Source organism: Idiotropiscis lumnitzeri, chromosome 15, assembly GCF_059441095.1.
Source record: "Idiotropiscis lumnitzeri isolate Australia: NSW breed Sydney's pygmy pipehorse chromosome 15, RoL_Ilum_1.0, whole genome shotgun sequence".
NCBI lineage: Eukaryota > Metazoa > Chordata > Actinopteri > Syngnathiformes > Syngnathidae > Idiotropiscis > Idiotropiscis lumnitzeri.
Genome location: NC_142405.1, coordinates 10,049,529 through 10,072,674, shown reverse-complemented (window position 1 = coordinate 10,072,674; position 23,146 = coordinate 10,049,529). Strand labels below are relative to the sequence as shown.

The window sequence follows — 23,146 nt, the reverse complement described above, 5'->3', positions numbered from 1 at the left end:
TGAGAACATCGGAACACCATTTTATTCAAATTAAAGCGAGCATAGTTGTCAGTGAATGCATCACGGTTGCCTTAAATTGAATGGGAGCACTGAAGCAGACTGATATCTTTCAAAAGTACAAAAGAGCCCACATGAGATAAGTAAAAGGGGGACTGCTGATGTAACAAGTATGTTTAAAAAACTCAAATGACGATTGAGAAGAATGAAGTTGGAACATTACTACACAAAACAAACAAACAAAAAAAAAAGAGTTTGTGTCATCAATACTAAAACACAGTTTGTGTGGGCTATGCGGGATGTAAATCATACAGTCTCATCTATGCTTTGTTAGACAGACACTTCGCATGAGGCTGTCACAGATAGAACGGTCTCACTGACCCATTGAGCTGGCAGTCAAAAGTGCCTGTGGGCAAAGGCGGGGGAAGGGCGCTGCTCTCAGGACCAGTGGTTCATCTTAGCATATAGAACAGAGCCTGGGAAAAAGAAACCTCGTCCCATTGTGAACTACTAGAATTGCGTAAATCTCCACGAAGCATTAGACCATCACAGTTAGGCTTGGCGGTGACGTTATATAAAACAGAGGAGCATAGTGGGTCCACGCTTCCAAGAGGGCCGAGACAATTTTTTATTTTGGGGTCCTCTATTTCTGCCAATATTGATTATTGATAACATATCTAGCTCAAGAGCAGACTGGGGTTGATTAACACAACACTGTGATAAAGAACAAAGTGGGATACAGAACATCAACTAAACGTAACAAAAGCAAACATTCACTTTCACGGCGTCATCTGGTTTGTTATTTTTGGTTTCAAAAGGAATGTGTAAAAATAGTTTGTCGTGCAAGAATTGCAACATGTGTATTAACAGATAAAATCACTCGGTTATATTAAAATATTGTAGCGTCTTTAAAAGACACACCTCAGACCTCCATCCAATTCTGGTTTTTATTCATACAGAACGGCTCTGTTGGCCGTAACCGATAGCAACTCCAGGCAACTTGCTCCGACATCAGCACATTGGATCACTCGCTCTTTTTCTTTTTCTCGCTCACACCTCCAGTCCAGTGAGTCGCGTGATGCATTCATTAAAATCGGAAATAACACAACTCAGCAGAACACAAATTTCAACACAAGAACAGATAATACATAACCCAATTCGTTACAATATAATCAAATGTGCACACTCACCAACATTGTATTAAATAAATAAATCATGTCTTCAGAGCCACTTGAAGAATTGTGACGAAATGGTTAAAATAAATATTAAAGATAAAGATCCATTCCCGCATGCTGGGTGTTGCCAGCTACCGTCTGCCTCCTGAGACATGACAAAACTTTAGCGTAGCTAAATGTCCGAAATATGACCAGTTGGGGTTCGTGTGCACATTTTTGCTCTTGTCCGCTTCAGCCCGTGTAAGTGGAGAATTGATAGCCAGGTAATTTTGACTTTGTGGAAATGATCACGATCTCACGTTTGATGTCAATAAATCCAAACTATTGTGCAGAACTTACTGGTCAGAAGAGGGTGGTTGGTATTAATTCAGCAAATTTTAGGTTGAGGATGTCATGGGCTTGTTGTTCCACTAGCATGGTCATGTTCTTAACGTCTCCGCACTAGAATTCCAAACGCTCTTTCATATCTGTGATCTGCTCCAAATCCAACACCCTAGGCTGCCCAAAATTGTAAAAACTTTGAAATCGTTGATATAATGGCAGTCATTTCCCACAATACCCTGCTTTATAAAAATAAAAAAACCTTTAAAATGGCCACCAAATCATTTTGTTTGGAGTACACCTGGTATGTGATGAGAAATTTCATTGAGTTGCATCAAATTTAATTGGACATCCTGTTATTCAAACTAAATCCTGAAGGGTGGTGTCAATTCTCATTCACATTCATTCATTGAAGTCTATATTTTGCACAGCACTGGCATGCACTAATGCAACCAAGGGTGCTGTAGCGAAATGAAGAGAATAGCCTTCTGGGAATAAATAAATTCAATTTCACAAAACCAATATTAGAAGCAAGTTTGCACAGGTGTGGTTCCGATAGTGGTTAGGCCAGCAGAGAAAGCCTCGCCCATTTAATGGTCCTAAATAATACACACAACCCTGCTTATTATTTTTTTAATAATTGCATTTTATTAATGGAAAACAAGAAACAAAAAAAAAAATGCAAATAAAAAAAAAGAAGAGCAAAACCAAAACAGTATCATTAGGTAAGACAAGGCAAGAGACACTTAAATAAGAGTTCCATGTAGGTGGGGACTAAGGTGAAGGCGAGTTGATGTGGTGGTGGGACAGGTTAGATTATGTACACTTGTTTCTCACTGCAGGACTGGCAGGCCCCATAAAAAGGGAGGGGGAATCGGAGACGCTAAAACACCAGAGAGAAAGGCACTATCCAGAGAGAGCAAGAAACCAACAAAAAAAAAGCACACGGACACACACTGGACAGAACGGAGATCGAAATCTTTGACCAAAAAAAAAAAAAAAAAGTGCTCGACACCACATTTGACATAAATCAATAACATTTAATCTGATCTGTCATCTGAAGGAAAAAAAATGACAATCTCTCAGTTTTGGGAAGTGTTCATGTGTGCCAGTTGCAGACCGGTGATTACACGTGATTATCCAATCTCAGCCCCCACGCCATGAGCACGTATGACACGGAGAGCTTTTTGCTAAGTATGCACATTAACTACGGTAGCTGTACTGAACATGTGTCCAATGAACATGGCTAAAATGACAGCGTGTTTTCCCTTGCACGGCCGTGTAGTTCACTTCTCCGAGCCTGCTTCCCTCATGCTAATGTCTGCGGACTCAGTCAGCTACATTCAAACGGTTGCGACAAATACAATGTCTTGGGGGTGGCGGCTGACGTCATACATGGCTTGCATTCACGGCTGCGCACACCTGCCGCTCAACGACAGGAGCTTCCCAGCTTGATTGGTTTCTTCTCCCGATGCTAAGTGGACTTCCCACGTGTGAGGAACGTCGCATGTTATCCGAGACCTCTCAGATAGAAACTTGAAGGACAATTCGGCACATTCTAGAGCTACTAGGTCTTATCCAAACAAAAACATTGAACATAATTTACAAATTTGTGATGAGAGGTAATACAGACAAAACACATACAAATATATAATATATATATTCTTAAAAAATGGATTCTCTCTATAGTTGATTTCTTTATACAGCCGGTGGCTGATGTACAATGCTCACGAGCCAATCATCGAAGACATGGAAACTTGCTGTATATGGCATCAGTTCTCTTATTTTTTTTTTTTTTTAAAACAATTTCTTTTTTATGCTTTTCTTGTTTTTCCTTTAAAACAGATGTGGCTGATAAAAGAACATGCGGCAAAAGCGAACACAATGCGGCCAGAATGTTAAGAAGTTAAGGAGTAGACAGAAGCGGCTGTGGGAGTCGAATCATTTGGTTCTCTCGTTCCCTCCAAGGCAGTTGAGATCCTCACCGAGGCGTTCGCAGTCTCGGTTGCAAGTCGAGGTGGATTTTGCTCAGCTGCCGCCCACCACAAAGCGCCGCCTATGACAGCGCTCCTGTCTTATCTCTCGCTCACTTTTGACTTGTTTGCATTCTTCCTCTCTGCTTCTGCTATTGTGGGGTTGGCAAAGAGGCGGAGGAGGAGGAGGAGGAGCGCGGGGAGGGGTTGTTTGGGGATCGGATGAGGGTGGAGGGACTGATGACATCTAGAATGATGATGATGGTGTTGGTGCGATGGCCGTTTACATGGCGGGGACTGTTTCACATGTTCCGATTGACCGGCGTGACGTAGTTGCGTGGGAACATGCCCGTTTGGCTGTGGCAACCGCCTTTCCACCAGTTGGGGTCAGAGTTGTCCAGGACTTGGATGAAGTCGCCGCGTCGGAAACCCAACTCGCCTTCCTCCTGGGGGTCGAAGTCAAAGAGCGCCTGCACGTATGTGGGATGCTGTGCCATGGAAACGAGGAAACACAAGTGGACAGAGGTTAGCCAGAGTGCACCGGCATAATAGAAAACTGGCAAGGCAAAGTGAGAGAGGGAGAAAAAAAAAACGGAACTACTGATGTAATTCTTGATTACAGTACACCAATGAGACGGAGGCTGGATATTACACTGCATGCTTAAAGTCACAATTACAAATTTCAACTGGGAAATGCACCATGGCGTTGGAAAAAAATAAAAGGCACAGAATTTAGAATCCCCTTGTATGACACAATATATATATATATTTTTTAAATTTTAAATTTGCATGTTCCCACCCAAAATGTGTCTACAAACTAGTTCCTCAGTAATAAACACCTACAAAATGAACGACAACTATCCGGTTACCGCTGATTAATGTTCACTAACGACAATAAACCACAAGAGGGAAGAAAATAGCTTTACAGGAAGTTACCGTGCTCGTTGTTACCTGGTGGACCTGCTCGATGTCCCGCAAAAAGATTTGCTGGTTACGGGAGACGGAGGTGGAGCGATGGTAGTCCACGAGCTCATTGAGGGAGTTAAACTTTACCACCCACAGAAAATACTTCCCGGCGCCATCACGGAGAACCTTGAAGTGCTGCACGTCATTGCCAAACCTGGAAAGAAAAGCATTGAGGCTTGACAACAAACTCAAGAGTACAAAGGTAGATAATGTGTGGGAACTGTGGCAGAACACTGATTTTGAATATTGCTAATTCATTCAAGTGGAAAAAGAAGAGTACAGATCCTCCTATCTCATAACTTGTAGTGACATGCTATCTTTCGGGAAGGTCAAAACGGAAACATAGAAGAGGAACTAATGCCGTTTACTAAGCAAATACTGGAAAAGAAGCTAACGTGTGAACCCAGCTCAGACTTCACAAGAATAAGGAAGTGGCTACGTCGATGACTCAGACCACCAGAGCTTGGAAATTTGTCAAGCTGATTGATTGTTAGGAGAGTGAGTGATGAAAAATGTCCAATCTTAAATTCCAGCTTGCGCGGTGCTACTCACTTGACTGAGAGGGAGAAGTCGCCCGGTGCGCTCTCACTCTCTCTAATGAGGAAGGCGCCATCGTGCCTTTGTTTGTTGAGCATCTCCTCTGCTTTGGCCCGAGGGATCTTTCCAAAGAACCACCTGGAGCAGAAAACACTTCTGTGACTATTTTTGACCCACGGGCAAGTCCCCCCGCCTTCAACCTTAAGAACACATTTTCTTCATTATGTTGATCCAGCAGCATCAAAGCATCTTTCCAGATAGAGAATCTTTCGCTAACAAGAGTTGACAGCAAACGAGTAAAGGTGGCTGACTGAGAGGAAGTTATTGACAGTCCTTTTAAAATGTCAACGAAACAACATCAAATCAAAAGGTGTTTTCTTGGCAGAAGCAAATCAATCATAATTGGTGGCCAAGGCTTTTGGCAGCAACGCACAGTCTGCACACTCACTGATGAGGTGGTTTAAGGTCAGCATCGCCGCACTCTTATGTTACAGGGTCAAAGTATTGGTTATGCAAATGTGCCGAGACTGGGAATGAAAACGGGGCTAAACATCCCTTCATAGATCGTTCAACACTTTCAGCTCAAGCATCCACAAGACAACTACTAGAAAAAAACTTGGAGACTTCTTTTCATGTTCTTTCTCTCTTATCACCGCCATCTATTAATAAAAAGTGTTTAAAAAAAAAAAAGTCCCATATGAGACCTTCCTTTGATGTCGGCATAAATGAGGTCTAGTGGGGTATACTTAAGGCTCATGTGATACGTAAATCATAAACGAAGAAATTTGCCTTTTGGGTACAACCTGGACTGGTTGCAGATTAATCAGAGGCAATATATATATAAAAAATAACAAACCAAACAAAACAACAAAAAAAAAAAACTAAAATAATTTTCCACGTTCAATTAATCCAACATGTTTTTAGAATGCGAGTGGAAGCCAAAGCATTTGGGAAATCATGTCGATAATGTCGTTCTAGGCTATGCCAAAAGAGTTCCATTAAGCTGCTGCGGCTTCTTCGTCTTTTCAGAAAATCAATGTGCGTTATCTGCACGTGTGCGCCATACCGCCCCCTTTGCAGGCAAAGATGAGCACAACATTTACCTCTTAGGCAGGTGGAATAGGATTAGTTCATGTTTGTTGCGAGAGCACATGAAGTCAACATTATAGATAACTTAAAAAAAAACTATCAAAAACAAAACTGTTAGAAAGTGTACGTAATTATTATGTAAAAGTGAATGTAATAAAAACAGAATCAACAAAAGTCAAATAAAATAAAATGAAACTCATTCCATGTGAATGAAAGCCAGTGTTTTTGAACAATATTTTGTGTGAAAAGAATTGTTGTAATTGAGTGTCATGTTCAACAAAAAACTTAATTGAGTTTTGAACAATATTTGAATATAGTAAATCGAAATTAGAAGACAATGAGATCGTCATGTATGAGTACCAAACTTGGCGTCAGTGACGACTCAATATAAAGTACTTGTACGCATACTCAGTTTGAAAAAAGTGGTATGAATGCATCCTGAACAATCAACCCACTGGCCAAAAAGGTTTCATTGTGCAACAACGAAAAAAATCAATATTTAATTAAGGACTAAAGCCTGCGGCAAGTTATATGTAAAGCAGTCGACTTTTCGTTACAGCGAATATGACAGCGATTTCACTTTGTTTTGCTTTCGGCGAGGTGATGTTTGCAGAGCAGGCATTTCTTATTGAAGGTTTTTTTTTTTTTTTTTACAGACATGCCATTATTAGATTTAACAGCAAATTGGATCTTTGTGTGTCCCATTTAACGCAGCAGCTACTTCGGCAGGCTAGTAAGGTTCACCGACAGTGCAACTCTCACTGAGTGCTCACACGTCACAAGGCCACATAAACCAGAAGCATGACTCAAGTGCATCAAAACCCAAACCGACCGGCCACAACATTATGCTGGCTTGCAAATTGGAATGCATGGAGGATTTCTTTTTTAATTTATTTTAAAATGTGCCATCACTGTAATGGAACGTTGTTTTTTTTTTTTTTTTTTAAATTTTACATGTAAAATTAGATGCATACCAATGCAAACTATTAGCTCGTCATGAAAGAATCTCAATATGACATCCAGATGAGTTGAAATGACGGTGATATAAGCAGTAATCAAATACTTACGGATGGGCCTTCATCTCTATGTAATTCTTGGGAATGAAGCCGTCTTTTCCATTTAGTTCTGCTTTGTACCAGTTCTGATCACACTCTTCATTTAATACCTGTGGAAGAAAAAAAAACACATGACCAAGTTAACAATGACATCAAGCAGGTCCTCAAAATTGGATTTCAAATTTGTGGTGGTGACTTGAGATGAGGGCGCATATGGTAAACGGGGTAATTCTTTGGTAAATATAATAATAATAATAATTTGCCCTTTATTAGTCCCACAATGGGGAAATTCGAGATTCGAACCCAGGCCTCCTGGGGAGACTGGGTCCTGAACGCGGCGCCTTAGACCACTCGGCCATCCCTATCAAGAAACAGGTCCAACAACGCTGGAATATGGCAATTAAAAAGATCACATTGTAAGAAAATTAGCCAACTACTTAACAACTTAAGGTGAAAAATTACAATAGGTCACACATGAAGCGCCGTAAAACAATTAATTGAGAAAGTTATTTGGGAAACCCCCCCCCAAAAAAATGATTTGGTGAACACGACCAATATATTAGTGATAGATCGATATGCTTTTTTCAGGGCCGATAGAGATTATAAGTAGTCATGGAGGCAGATAACCGTTATTTGAAACCGATATTCATTTGTTAAAAAAAAAAAAAAGGTCATAATGGTGTCAAAACTTGAGGTAAAAAGCAAACAGGCAGCTTTCTACTGATTGGGTGCTACAAGGAACCAATGAAATGGTACTGTGGGCAGGGCCAATCTGCTTCTGCAGGCAGGGCCACCAGCACAGCAGAAAGAGAGAGAAGTGTGCTGCAGCAAGCCAAAATAAACCATATTTTAATTTATCGGCCTTGAAAGTTAAAAAAAAGGTCAAAGCAGATAATCGGCAAAATGCCAAATATCGGCCGTGATAATCGGTCCGGCCGATAATCGGTCTATCACTACAGTTATGGAACAAGAACAACATTACAAATATTGCTCATTCGTGACACCGAATGTTTTGTTCTTATTGAGTCGGAAGTGCCAAATAAAGACTACTCTTTAAATAGATTGAACTGAAACAAATGCAAATTAGTCAGCAATGGAAGTTACTGTACCTAAGCCACAACCTTAAGTGACGTTTACATATTGTTTTATCTTTTGTGTGTGCGCGTGTGGCTGGCTTTTACTGTATAATCAATCCTCTCACCCCATTCAAAAATAGAACGCAGACCTTTACTCATGGGGGTAAGAATGCGGGTAAAATTGTTGCAGTTCACATTCAGTTTGTCTAAAAAAAAAAAAAAAGTAAAAGGCAGTCATTGTAATGCAGAAGATATGAGCATGAATGTCACAAAAGCAAGCCGTCACGTGATTGAGACTTTGAGCGGCTTGAATTTAAGCAGCGGTAGCATTCATCTCAACCCAGTCAGGCACAATCCTGCATTGACGAATGACTCAGTTTCACTCATTAGAATTTCATAAGTTCAGAGGCTCGGCTTCCTTTGATCGCGTCCCATCTACATAATTCAAAGAGGGAAACATGCTTTTTTTGGGGGGGACTATGTCTTGCTGTTAAAATCAGAGGTCCTCACTCTCTCATTTTCTGCATCACTTTTGTCCCCTGCTTTCACTTTGCCTCTCCTCTTAAGTCCAGACAGTTGTCGCGTTGGCCCGAGCGTATTGCAAGCGGCCTGGGTCTTTTTTGCGCCAGTCAGCTTGCAGAATGCCAGCTGTCACTAGCTTTTCTCAGCTGCTAACCCTTGTGCACCTAAACGCTTGAGGCAAAGCACATCAAACGCAAGTTGGTGGAAGCATCTCAACGCTATACGCAACTGTGGATTCTGTCTTAGAATAGCCTGAAAGAACCAGTAGCACCAACGCTAATAGATGCCACGCCTCAATCGTTTGCAGGGAGTCCAATGGACGTGTTATCCTCGTAAGCGCCAATAAAGTCTACCTAGCAAGCATCTCTAGAAGAGCTAAGCACTTCAAAATTTCTCGGCATTAAAATATAATGCTGTTAAATTGACATTGAGGTCCATCAAGAGACCTTCCATGTTGCCACTTGGTGTTGAGGTGATATCTTTGTATGATCTTGTGTGCTTGCTGTTGCATGCCATTTTACATTTATGTCTTTGAGAGCAATCTTAAAACAAGAAATGCTCAAGCGTGCAATGCAAAGACAATGAACAGAACGCCGAACTCAGACTCAGCTAAATGATCCATGCGTTCAACTGACAACTCTTGCATGCTCGCACTTCAAGTGGCAATAAAGGGCATTATATTGCCGCATTACACATAATCTGTCCTCCTACAAAGTCTTGTGTAAACAAATGTGTCGTTTTCACATAATTGGAACAAACATACTAACCACAATTCAAACAGCAAGCAATATAACCATGTGATGAGCTGCGGCAATGGAAGGGATTCAGGCTGTGCAAGTGATCGAAATTCAAATACGATTATGATTAGTCCAATCAACGATTACAAAATTGGCATAATCGTGACATGCAAAAAGCACACAACCAGCCCAACGTTTAGTACAGTCAACATAACTTCAAAATAGGACCCATATGTGCTTCCTCAAGAGTTGCCAGTGTTTTCAATACATTCACCATTCAACCCATCTTGCCACAGAACATCGGACCACCTCTGCAAAAAGATTACACCGCACAGCATATCTGATGTAATCTGTGACTGAGTGATTAGGCCCACAAAATCAAAGTGCACAGATGCTTCGCTGATTTGAATAATCCACATTGGAGGCAGCCCCAAAAACATAATGGTGACAGGGCTGTGTTACTGTTTACTAAAATGAGCAGCTACACAGCACATATTTCCCCCCGCATTTGGGTTAGGCCTGGTTATAATCAAATAAAACCCACTGAAATTGGTTGGCTTTTTCATTTGCTTAGATGTCTATCTGGTGTCTCTTGGAACGGACGGGGTAAAAGCAAAAGCAGAACTAAATATCTGCTTGGCGGGCAGTATTCATACCATACAGAAATGAGACAACCGCAGCAATATTTCTATGACTGAGTATTCTCTGCTCCGAGGCACGCCATTGGATGGTTCGCAACCTTCTCTTTTTGCTGACTTTCTTTTAATCTGATTGAGCCACAATAGATATAAATTGCTATTTGATAGGCCAAGGTCCGCACCACGGATAATCTTCTCCACAGCTGCCACTGCAGACCTCTCGCACATTAGATTATTATCGCACTTCCATCGACACGAGCATGAATAAACATACAAGGCGGTCCTGAACACAACTTGCAGGTCGGTGAACTTTGTTCAGCATTTTTGCGACACATCACCTCTGCGACTGAAGAAATGGCCGTAATGAATACAATTGCTTCATTTCAATTCAACCTTCCGACTTGTCCACATTTATGAAACAATAATGGAGCCCCGCCGGCATATTTTTTGCCAGTACACAAACACAACTAATCTTTTTAATCAAACGTGACACATTTAATAGACATTCAGCGTAGAGAGGAACAAAATCCCTGATTAGGATCATCTAACTGTTGAGCCTCAACATAGGTACCCGATTTTTTTTTTTTTTGGACAATAGGTAGCTCTAAGTCAAAAATGCATCATGAAAAAGGGAAGGGGGCGGGGTTCACTCCGTAGTACAAGTATCAATTTTGGAGTAGAAATTCATTTGACAAAAACCGAGACCAAGAAAAGTGATGCTTGGACTCACGCCGGTGGTCTCCGTTCCCTCGTCCTGGGTGCGTTGGAAAATAAGCTCTGAGCATGCAATCTGCGTTGCTTCACCATTCGGAAACTCAGAGCGTTGTTCAAATCAGTTATTCAGAATGCCCCGAAAAAGGAGTGCAGGTGCCCAGACGGAGACAGTTGTTGCACCAGCCGCTGATTGTGGTCGGGAATTAATGGGAGGGGAGTGCGCTCTGGCTCTTTGAACAGACACTCTGAGTGGTGTCGGGGCATCAGAGTGAATTTCCGAACGCATCCGCTCCCAACAACGGAAAACCTTTTTTTTTTCCTTTTTAGTTTAAAATCCCGTGTTGCATTGTGAACAAAGGTAGAATATGAATTGGAATTAATTATTGCGTCTTTTAGTGCTGGAAGTCCAAGTGTGTTGGGTATAACACAGAAATAAATGTTATAGGCCATAAGTGTAGAATGAAATCATTATTCAATCTTTCTTTTATAATGTAAATAAGTATAAGAGAGGAAAGGTTTTGGATTAAAAAAAAAATTTAAACAGACTTTCACAGTGAAGGGAGTCAAACTAAACCTGCCAAACAGCAGATGGAAGGAGCAAACGAGGGAGCTGGAGACGACAAGATGACAAAAGCATGAGCACAGTCCGTATGGGATTGGAATAAATCAAGAGCAGGGATTATTCTGCAGTGCAAGATAATCTGGGCGTGAGACAGCTCAGTCATTGAAGACAAATTCAGATTCTGAATTCTTTTTCACCCTTTTACTAAATCACCTAAAATACTGATTAGAAATTTGGAACCTCAGGAAACCTTCAGTTCCAATGGGGCCTGCATAAAACAGTTAATCAAAACTAAATTAAGGAACTAGCACAATCAAAAGCGGTCGTATGACAAATTAGAAGTACAAACACGCTGGTAAAATGAGCCTTTAAAAGTAAAGTAAAACTTTGAAATTCTGCTAAACCACAGTTGTAATGAGGACAAATCACCGTTGGCGGGGAAAATACTCGCATCTACAAAACGATAATTTCTCATGAAATCAAACAGACGTTCATTGAGCCACGCAGGCATCAGATGAAGTAGTTTGAGGCCTCCATTTGCTGATTGCCCGCAAAAAGCTACAAGGACTAAATATTGATTTGACCGTGTGACACCTTGTCACATTTTAGCTTTGACCACATCAACTTGTTCAGACACCTCAAGCAGCATGAACAAGCCTTTATAAAAACGCCTCTGGAATTGTCACAGTTCAAGATTCTTCGCGTGAAAACCCTCACAAACGAGTATTTCATGTTATTTACAAAAAGGCACGCAAACGGCTGACCTGCTTTATGCCCAGCAGGGAAGCAGCAGACTAAGCAGAACAGACCAAAATGGAGGTCATGAGCGAACCGTCTCAGATAGATCGAGCAAGATTACAGAGATTGGTCAAAATGAAAGCCTTTAATTGAGAATGATGCTTGAGGCCAAGACCACGTGTGGGGCCTCATTTGTAGTGAAGAACTACTGTTACACTCATTGAAGACAAGGTGGCTTCTATAAACTGTTCACGGTGGCAAAGGAGCAAGTAGAAGATGTACTTCCTCCACCAATATATCATTAACGGTTAGAAAGGGTTTATTACAATATATATCCATTTGGCATATAAATATCTACAAAGTAATTAGTGTCTGATTTCTGACCTACATTTAAATACTTAAGACTTTTCAGCCTGGGATCGTTAGCAGTGAAGGATGTTACAGGTCAGAGTGAGCCAGAGTGCTCCGTTTTGAATACATAAGTCTCTTTTTGGCACACAGCAGCAGGAAGTGATGTGGCGATGATGAGGAGTCCTAATTGCAGCTCTCTGACTCAGCACTAAGCCAAATAGAGGAAGAGCGCGAACGAAAAGACTTGGAAGAAGGAGGGTGGGGGGTGCAATGGAAAAAAAGAGTATGACAAAGAGTTAATGACAGATGGACAACAAAAAAGAAGAGGGAAGACACAACTAAAGTCATACATCATCTCTACTGCAAAAACAATCACACACGCTATGTTGACATCAGCTGTGTACGGTTCCAAGATAAACTTGACCTCTCATTTCCATCAGAACAAACACCTAAAATCCATCAGCATTTAAATATTATCCTTATCCTGAGAGAGAGAACAAATGAAAACGCAAACAAATGATTACAAAAAAAAAAAAAAAAAATCAATAAACCACATTAATCATTCATAGAAAATGTGCTTTCAGAACAATCGCCATCGTTGTTTGTGTTTTTAGTGTTACTGAAATAAAGCATATGGGAGCGACTGAACCTGAACAGGCACATAGCGAGGTGGTGAGTTTTAGCTCCAAGTCTCAGCAAATATTTGCGCCGATGTATCAAACCTCGTCCGAGTTAGCGACTATTCGGTCCAAGTGGATAGTCGGAGTTGGGCTCGGAACATCTGGCTTTCTGACCTGCGCGTGTATGTTGCCGTGTGGCAGATGCGGCAAATAGTGCTTCGTGCAAACACTCTCCTGCAACTAAAACAAAGTATTTGTGATTTTCACACGTTTTGGGACCAAGAGCATGATAATAGTGGCGTCAAGCAAACAAATTATTTCAGCATACAGATTTGCCCACTTCAAACTGAAAGGGACCTACCAACTATATCGAAGGCTAATGATGTCATCGCCACAAAAATGAGGCATTGTGATCTGACGTCTGCTGCACCATAGCTTCAAAAAAAGCACCTCGGTCGACCTCATCTAAGCCATCATCAAAGGATTAACTCTGCCTTGGGGTGCACAGTATATGCGGTAGACAGTGAAAACTTGGCCTACTTTGTAGATTTGGACTCGACCAACCAATCCGATAATGCTTGGTGGTGACTCGGTGGCATGCAAAGGACAGTGGATGTGTGTTTATCCCACATGTGGGCATGCAGGGCCCCCGCACTTTGCACACCTTTTTGGTGATCTCATTGAATCTACAGATGTGAGGAAATTCATCTCAAGTAAGTCTAATCACAGAGCTGGAGGAAGTGGCAGCTCTGCATGTGTCTGCATCCAACAGTCATCCATCCTCCCTACTTTAATAATAATCGTGTAATAAAAAAAATAAAAATAATAATAATTACTAGTTGTAAAACAAATCAATGTGTTATAATACAAGTCAGAATTCTTTTAGGAAATTCTTTGCAAAACCAAAACATTAAATAATCATCATTAATATTATCTGTGTCCCTCTTTGGCAGATTTCTTTGCATTATTTATACAAGTGCAATACATTTACATAGAAGTAATATCATATCATATCATTATCCACACCGCTTATGTTGTACAGGGTCGCGGGAGGGCGTTGGAGCCTATCCCAGCTGACTACGGGCGAAAGGCGCACTTCACCCTGAACTGGTCGCCAGCCAGTCACAGTGTAGACATAGACACCGTCACTGAGTGGGAACTGAACCCACGCTGCCCGCACACAACTCGGGCGAGTGTACCACTACACCATCAGTGACCCAGAAGTAATATTACAAAACTTTTTTTTTTTTAATAGAAAATACACTGCATACAGTATATAAATAGGAATAGTTCATTAAATACGCGAGGCAATGCCGTGACGTCATCTTTAGTAGAGATCTTCATGAAATGAGATGGAGCCTCGCCTCATTTCCTCAAAACATTTCTACCTCCTCCCGCATTGTTCCTCTCTAGATATGATAAAAAGATGAGCCCCTACATGCTGGCCCATATTTTCTTTCCATAAATTCTGCAGTAATGCCGTCTTTTGTGCCTGTCATTTAACGACGTGCTTTGCGCATCTACGTGTCATGTCCCGGATATGTTCCGTTCGCGTTGGAAGTTGCATTTATTTTTGTAATGTAAACGAGCATATAAAAAGATTGGATTTGACAAAAAAAAAAATAAAAAAAAAAAAGAATGAACGTAACCCCCGTCTATCAGGACCACGACATTTCGCGACCAGGATGAAAGCTACATGTAATCGCCCAACATTTTACAGACTGCTTCGATTTCCGCAAAAGGACTTGAAATCCACGGTAAACACCATGATTGTGAAATCGCGGATTCCTGCAGGGGGGACCATGCAGTTCACCAAAATGAAGCACTTACACAAAAATCCAGATCTTACTTCATAAATTAATTTCTACATTTTCATTTCACGCAAATGTAAACTGACATTCCATCTACACTTTTTCAGCAACATCCTAGAATGTAATCTACTGCATTATTAACCACATTTTAAGGTGCACAATCCAGCCAAGAAATCTACAGAAAACCAGATCTGATTTGTGTATTCCAAAAGTTCTTAGCAAAAAGCATGGATTTGGATTTGTATGGAAACGCGCTCTCCTGACATTTAGGTATCAAGAGGCAGCACTGATAAACCACTTTTCAGAGAGCAGGATCAATAGTTCAACGAATAATAGGCAAAGTGGGACCCATTAATCAGGGATGGGAGGAAGAGAGGCTTCAAAGAAAGTAATGAGACAACAGGCTTAAAAGCTTCTTTCTAGGATAACACTGATGGGGCTGTACACAGAAAATGGGCAGAATACAAGAACCTTTGAAAGTGAAAACAGCAAGGCAAGGAGGGGAAAATGGCTGAGGTGTGACATGTGACAACTCTTCAGCCAAACTCCAACTTGTGTTTCTCAGAACAGCATTGCGGTAGACGCAGACAAGGGTTGCTGGAGTTGAGTGTGTAGATGCAGGAAGTTGCAGGGGGGGGGTTGGACGACACAAACAGGATGTGAAAAAAAGCCATGCTCTGCTATTAATATAATCGCACACAGACACAATAAACTGGCACTACGGTTGGGAAACTACTCTTTTTGTCTTTCGAGTGTGGTCATCAGAAAAAAAAAATTTCAAATCACGAGAGAAGAAAAATCTCCGGCCCTCATTCAACTGTAATATTTAATTCTGGATCACACTGTTTTTCGATTTGGTGTAAGGAGCTATATGGTACACATCAGGAACCAAGATGTGCTAGTTAATTTATGGCGCGTTCCAGGTATATAGAAGCCTGCAGGTAGTTCGCGAACATGGTGACCACAATGACATTTAATTAAAACTGTTGACACCGAGCTCCCATATCTGTTGACAGGAGCTTATTCTGTCAGCACGACGGGCTGTTAATCTTTATTTATTTAAAGAGGAAATGAGCACACTGCTTGGGGCAGCGGCCAGACTTCAGTCAAATGTCCTTGCTTTGCCTCTAAATCAGCAAACGAAAAAAAAAAATAACAGCAGATAGACAACATCCAGCAACCGAACTATTTAAGTCACGTTTCTATTTTTTGCGATTACAGTCTTCCTTAATAGTTACCCCGCGCAAAGAAGAGGCTGTGATATACAGACGTGATAGTTTGCTTCATGACTCATGAGAGGGCAAATGACAGAACTAAACGTTGCCGAATGACTCCAGGCTGCAAATTAGAGGGGAGCTCGGTCAGGATGGCCAGCTGTTGTGAAACACAGTGACGCAGTGATTGCTCGCTGGAGGCTAGTAGTGGAACCTGATTACTAAATATCCTAGTGACAGTGGACAATGTGGGCCTTCTTTCATCATCACAAATGCCCACAGAAACCTCTCACGGGTGTACGGATCTCCGTTGGCGTTCTCGTCATTATCTCGCCGCATAAAAGCTTAAAATACATGTGCAGGGTACATGCGACCGTGATTGGACTGCAATCACCTTCAAGGGAGCAATTGCAATAAATTAAATATATGACGCGTGGCAACACTAAGCCCGGGGTCGAGCGAGAGAGCTGAGGATTTGTCCTTGGAACAGAGACGTCTAGCATCACTATCGGCAGATGGCTTGCTTTGACTCCATCTGCATTTGCATCACTGAGAACCAATTGTGAATTCATCAATCAATAGCCAAATTGAAGAACCGCAGAACACATCTGACCTTATCTGCTGTTTAAGTCCGTCTAATCGCATCTGTATCTGGGCAGACATTAACTTTTGTTGTTTGTTGTGTACAGAAGGAGCGGCTGGGCGATATTTATTTATTTTTAAAATCATTACTATATTGAGCGCGATTTCTATTGCAAACACATATTGATATTGAATTATTCCCCAGGCCGAGAAGGAGCCACGATGTTAGGATAATACTTTTCATCCCTAGCATAAAGTGCTCCGATAAAACGCTACTAAATAATACATCTTTCCTTTGAAAGAGAAATTCCTGAAAATGTAGTTACAAGTTATATAACATAGTTCCATCTTTAGACCACCATGCATCTGTCGTGGTCAGACTCGGTTGGAAAGGGAGGAAACAAGAGGAAGAGGGAAACGGGATAAAGATGAAAGAGCGAGAGAACGGGGGACTCAATCCGACAGAGGGAAGAACATCATGCCTGCGTCAAAAAGCAAATTAGTCCAACGGGGAAAGCAGCCAAGAAATGATTCAGATGAATTGTGGATGGCGCCGGGGGCAGTATTATGGCAGTCTATTCTAGATTTATCTTCTCTCGAGAAATAACTTGAAAAGAAAAACGTGAATTCTTCCCGTACTACAAATGTGTACATGTTTCAAAATATAATGGATGTTTCATGCAAGATTTCATTTCCGCTGCGGAATCAAAAGCATTCTTTTTCTATCAAGATGCTTTGTTTCGCTGCTGAATTGTTCGACTGTTGGTTGAGCATACGGTGGACACAAACAGAAGAAAACATTTCAAGGAAAACGTTCAGTTCAATTAATGAACAACATTTGCTAATATACGTCACCTCCAGTCTCCGTCTACAGCAGTTCTAAAAATCTACACACCCTTGTTCAAAAGTGAGTTGTTGTGATAAAAGAAATATATATATCCAGCATAAACATGACGTATAACATGCACAACTAAATTGAGAGGGGAAAAAAAATACATCTTTGAGAGGTGAAGTAAAAATAAACATTTCAGATAATATAGTTGAACAACTGTGCACACCCCGTGTTAAAACCGAGGATGTGCTCAAAATTCATTCAAACTCACGTTAAATGGGAGTCAGCAAACACCTGCCAACATTCATGCTTCTGATTAACCCCAAATAAAGTTCAGATATTCTAGTCGGCGCTCTCCATGCCCTTCCCCTCTCCTCCATCATGCATATCGTTGCTGTGCTGAGAAAAACATGCATGTCAAATTTTTTATTTTAAATGTTCACATTGAAGGGATATCTGGAATGTAGAAATAAAAAAAATGGACATGCGCGTTTTTCACAGGACAGTGACAATATGCAAATACTGTATATTACTTGCTCAGTGCTTACTGAGCCGCATCTCCCAAGACGCTGCCACACACAGCTGGACTCAAACACACGTACAGTAGTGCGAGTGGGCGATAAGCTGACCTATCGATGAGTTGAATTTTTTTGAGATTTTCATAGTCCTTGCTTATGTGCACAGCCGCATACACAAACAACAAAGGTCCCAACAGACGAGGGCCAGCATTTTCAAGTTTGCAACTTCTGTGACCTGTTCAACAACCATTTAAACACTAAAATACAACCAAGACTTCCATTCTCAAGGAAGACACTTTCAAACTGCGCAGATATTTATTTTTAAATCAAATATACAGAGATAGCCGTCTTATAAGGTTTGCTTCTTACGTTGTTGGAAATTGCTGCTTCACAACCTTACGACTTTACCAAAAGCGTCCCCCTGATGCGCATGGCTTTAGTCAAAGGGATTATGATGACTCTGTTTAAATCCCAAAAGCACCATTGTGCAGGAAAATTGCAGCATGTATTTTCAAAATATCTGAAGACAGACATTGTGAGGCAACAAGAAAGCAGGCTTGAAGGAATTTGAACGCTACATATGGTTTCACAAATTGGAAACTGACGACAAATAAACAAACGGTCCTAAGGACGGACAGAAACTCAGATGACAATTCCCAGTAAGTGCTGCTAAGATAAATATCAGTTGTTATGTCACTAGTTGCACGTCATCAGTGGTTAACTTCTTTTTAAATTTGTGTGACATTTATTAACTTAAAGGGGGCAGATTAAGATTTTTCTGTGAATACTTGTATACAAATACGGAATTGATTTTCTTGAGAACTTGTCCAACCATCAAGTGTGAAATTAAGAGTCAATCGTTCACTCAGTATAGTTCCAAAAATGTGTCTGTGAGCCGGACACTTTTGCCTACTGCTAATTTACAAGACAATCCACTGAGTTTCTTTGCCAATGACTTGAAAGTTAGGCTAGCTGCAAATCCAAAACCACTTCCAAGCAGTGGCAGAACTTCACTGCCTGAAACATTACAGCAAAGCTTAAAGAGGTTGTTTTGTTGGGTGCACAAATTAACATTTGGGTTTGATTGTGTAACAATGCTTTAAGGCGTGTATGTTCATGAAGTCAAAATTTATTTATCCACCCAACTGATATCGAACTGAATAGTATTACTCATTTTGAACTGAGCAGCCGGACTCTTTCCGGTGTGACACTGAATTTTATTCCTGCTCCTGTTTATCACACCGTTTACTGATACCCCCTTGTGTCTGTGGGGCCAACAACACAAAAAGCAGAAGACGATGCAAAACAGAGTATTCGTCTCATGAGATTCAGCCACACTCAATTTTCTAAGATTATACATGTCATGGAGGATAGATTAAGAATATCATTCAACTTCGGAGCTTCCGCTGCAGCATTGATTATTGTGCATTTAGTAAAAACATAGATATGCCTTTTACTGTGGTAAAAGTAAACACTAAGTGCACTAATAATTGCAGTACAATGAATCCCCGATTGGCACCAACAAGCCTTCTCACAAACAGTGAAAAGACACACGTACAGAAAGAATGCTTTTAGTGAATAGGTGGGTTTTGAATAAAAAACCCTACATACGTATTTGTATGAAAAAAATTCCAAGCCAGAAATGTAATACTAAGTACAGGAGGAACTGACTGTGCTGTGTGCCCATATTTTCACGCGTAAACTAGTACATTGCATGCCGATCATAACCTTGGAACATGTGCACGTTTAAAAAAAGGAATAAACTGAGGACCTATTTTCATGTCAAGGTTTATGGCATTCAAACTGCGCTTACATGAAACCACACAAAGAGTTCCATCCAATGAAAACGGAATGTTTTTCCACATACCTTAAGGACCTCTCCACGCTTAAAGCTAAGCTCATCTTCAGCAGTAGCTTTGAAATCGTATTTGGCAATGGCCTCCATGACGTGCGTGCGAGATAACGTCTTGGCTCAAGTTGGGACTCAGGGACTGAAGAAAAAAATAAAAACAGCGCTTATCCCAGCTCCAGATGCTTTGCACCCGAGTCTCTCCTCCCGTCTGTGACCCGTTGCTTTAGGGCTTTGACCTTACATAAAGGTCGCAGCAAGGTTCCTATGAAAAGGGGGGAGAGAAGGAGTTGACTAAGATGGGCTGGAAAAAAAGGTGCACTGGTCTGCAAGAAATGTTCTACAAAAGAAGCTGAGACGTGCACATCCCCATGCAAACAAACAATATGACAGTGACCACTCTTGCGCAAAAAAATGTGTAAAATAACGTTTGAGAGGACTTTAAATCAATCCCTGTCATTGACTCCTAAGCACCTGTGCAGACTGGAGATTATGCAGAGCCGTCAGTGATACATTAGCTCAACCTACACTTGCTAAACGGATCAAGCAACGTTATCTCATTAAGTTGTTTACAAATACGCGTCAATCTAATACAGCCGGACCATCCCGAAGGTCATTAAACCTGACTTGCACGCCTCAAGCCAACACCGAACAACGATCTTCTTAATACTGTCGGTTATTGTATTTATTTATTTTTTTAAAAAAAGGGGCACGTTATATCCGCCCTAAATGTGAGTAAGAGGTATTACAACAGAGGATGTGAGACACTTCTAGAAAAGTCGTTAGGAGCGCGCATGACAAGCACACAAATGTGCCTGCAATGAGCGGAAACCGTTCCATCTAATAAGTGATCGTCAGGCAAGTTATTAATAAATAATTACATATGTCGATAAAAAGAACCAGCTGGCGTACAAATGGCACAGTCGTTCTTATATGTCCACTAATCTTGATATAGTTTCTCCAGTAGTGTCGGTTGAGATGTAAATACACAAAAACGACATTGTCTTAAATCGTGCATTCAATGATTCTCACTGACTTCTCCCGTTAGCCCCCAAAAGACTGCGCCCAGTCTACTAGGAGGCTAAAAGGTTAGCATGCCGGCTAACGGTCGGATAACAATAACTGCGAATGCAAAGTGATTCTCCAACTCACGTCCGCTAATTTATCATAACCAACTAAAGCAGAGGCGACATTAGTCAACAAGTGAACGCGCATTGAACTCAAGCGATGTGAAGATGTGTTGAACATTTCTGCTAGATTCGCGTAGGCAAATATGACAAGGGAGGAAAACACCTTTTTTTTTCGTAGTGCAAGCTGTTTGTTGCTAGCGTAGTGGCACAGTTAGCCCGGCTAGCCTCACTCAACTTGACTAGCCTGCGTCGCGAAAAGGGAACAGGATACAACTTTGACGCGGAAGGAGGCAAACTCACCACTCGATATATTCCGCGGGGATATTACCACCGTAACAAAGAAATCCCGATCGCGTTATTATCCTCTCCTCGTTCTGGGTTTCGGTGGCGGAAAAAAAAAATCCCCCGATGTGTGTCATGTATCGCTTCCAGCCCGTCCTCGGAGCCTGACTCGAGCTGTTAGCATAAGCTTGGCGACGTTTATTTCCGCTTCCTTTCACAGAGCTGGGATGGTCAGCTTCGTAGACATATAGGTTTTAGATTGCCGCCTTGAACAGTGAGTAGTAAATCAACGCCATATTGTATGTGGCAAAGTGGAACTATCATTATCGGCGTTAAGTGTTACGTTAAGTCAAATGGGCTGTCTTCATTTTATTTTCTAATTAAAAATATTCTGAAACATTACTGTTAAAAACGTACCTCTATTAAATTATTGGCAAAACTAGTTGTCATTTTTATGTAAAGAGGGACTGTCGTCGTCTGCTAAATTTTATGGTCATGTAATTTGTGTGATCAAGTTACTTTTAAAACGAAGTAATCGGTAAACTATGTTACTTTTTCAAGATAACAGTGGCAACATTGATTGAGATGCACTTGTATGTCATCATCAACTATAGAGAGATCCCATCTTGTACTGAATCATAAGTAGAAGTAAAGAAGGAAAAAGAGGAGCAAAAACTTCCAAAGATGGACACTAAATAACTACCAGACCAATATGGAAATAATTTGAGTGCAAAATAAAGATGTTATACTTTAATATATCTACAGTATCACTTCAAAATAAACGAATACATCTGATTTGTTTTAGTGGACCTGTGGTAAAGTGGGAGATCACATTCACATAATTTGGGATAGCTCAAAAATTCTAGATTTCTGGAAACGTTTTCAGAAATGAGAATATTTGGTTGTAAATGGAAGCTTGATTCATTGCTAAAATACTTTGGAACTGGAATTTTTTCCAAAAGACTTGTTGGACTGTGAATGCAGCTATTTACTAAGAGTTATGTTTTTCATAGCAAAGAAAACTATTAGAATCTCTTTGTTGAATTGGCATATTATAATAAAATGTATATCTTATTTGAATATGTCTCACTTGTTTCCTCCTTGTCTTTATGTTTACTTTTCTGGATGTTGTCAATGTATTGTGTTTGATTTATGTTAAAAGACGTCAACTTGTGTGTCTAAGAGTAGTCATACATTCACAGCCACAACTTACATACTTTACAAATATTTGTTTCTGTATGTCATTTGAAATTTATTTCTGATCCGAAACAGGGTAAAATTATTTCCATCTCATTGTTAAACTGTGTGGAATAAATACAATATTAGAAAATAAAAAGTTACATTCTTTGTATGCCCATCTATTTCCACAACTATATCAGTGTGCGCAAATGAGTGAAAAAGAGTCACCAACTATGTATGTAATCGCTGCGTGACGTTCAGGCCATTTGCTTGCTTTAGTTTACAGGCAGACCTAACACATCCAATATGGCGGACCTGCTCACGTATCGGAGCAACGGGCCAACCAGCAGCAAAGTATGTCTCCGTATTATGTTTATTTTATGTCAGCCTGTGTTTATAGGAACTGAAACTCCGCCCGCCCGACTATGCCGCTCCCCCCCCCCTTCCCCAACATAACTGTCACCACCAAAACGGCCTCCTTCGTCCGTGTGGTTATTCGTCTAATTCTTTTATTTTTATTTTTTGGCGCTCAAGGCCAAAATTAGAGTTTTAAAACGGGCAAACGTGCTAAATCGTTGGTCGATGAGGGATTAAAAAGAAGGAAAAAAAATAACAGGTACATGTAACAAAACGTAATAAAGTTGTTGACTAATAATATAATTCATTTCCATGATTGGA

General features: G+C 40.8%; 1 protein-coding gene across 2 annotated transcripts; it reads right to left on the bottom strand.

The window, feature by feature from the left end:
* Positions 1-2,111: 2,111 nt before the first annotated feature.
* On the bottom strand, positions 2,112-21,499 carry grb2b (growth factor receptor-bound protein 2b). 2 transcript variants are annotated; one of them, XM_088317425.1, is made up of 6 exons: positions 21,308-21,499; positions 19,896-20,142; positions 7,126-7,223; positions 4,985-5,107; positions 4,403-4,586; positions 2,112-3,954 (listed from the first exon to the last, which is right to left on the bottom strand). In XM_088317425.1, exons 2-6 carry the CDS (start codon positions 19,971-19,973, stop codon positions 3,769-3,771), a joined length of 669 nt encoding a protein of 222 aa, XP_088173551.1. In that variant the 5' UTR covers positions 19,974-20,142; positions 21,308-21,499; the 3' UTR covers positions 2,112-3,768. The 2 variants fall into 2 exon arrangements, with proteins under 2 accessions (XP_088173551.1, XP_088173553.1); XM_088317427.1 differs by having other exon boundaries at positions 4,418-4,586; positions 21,308-21,498.
* Between the last annotated feature and the right edge of the window lie 1,647 nt (positions 21,500-23,146).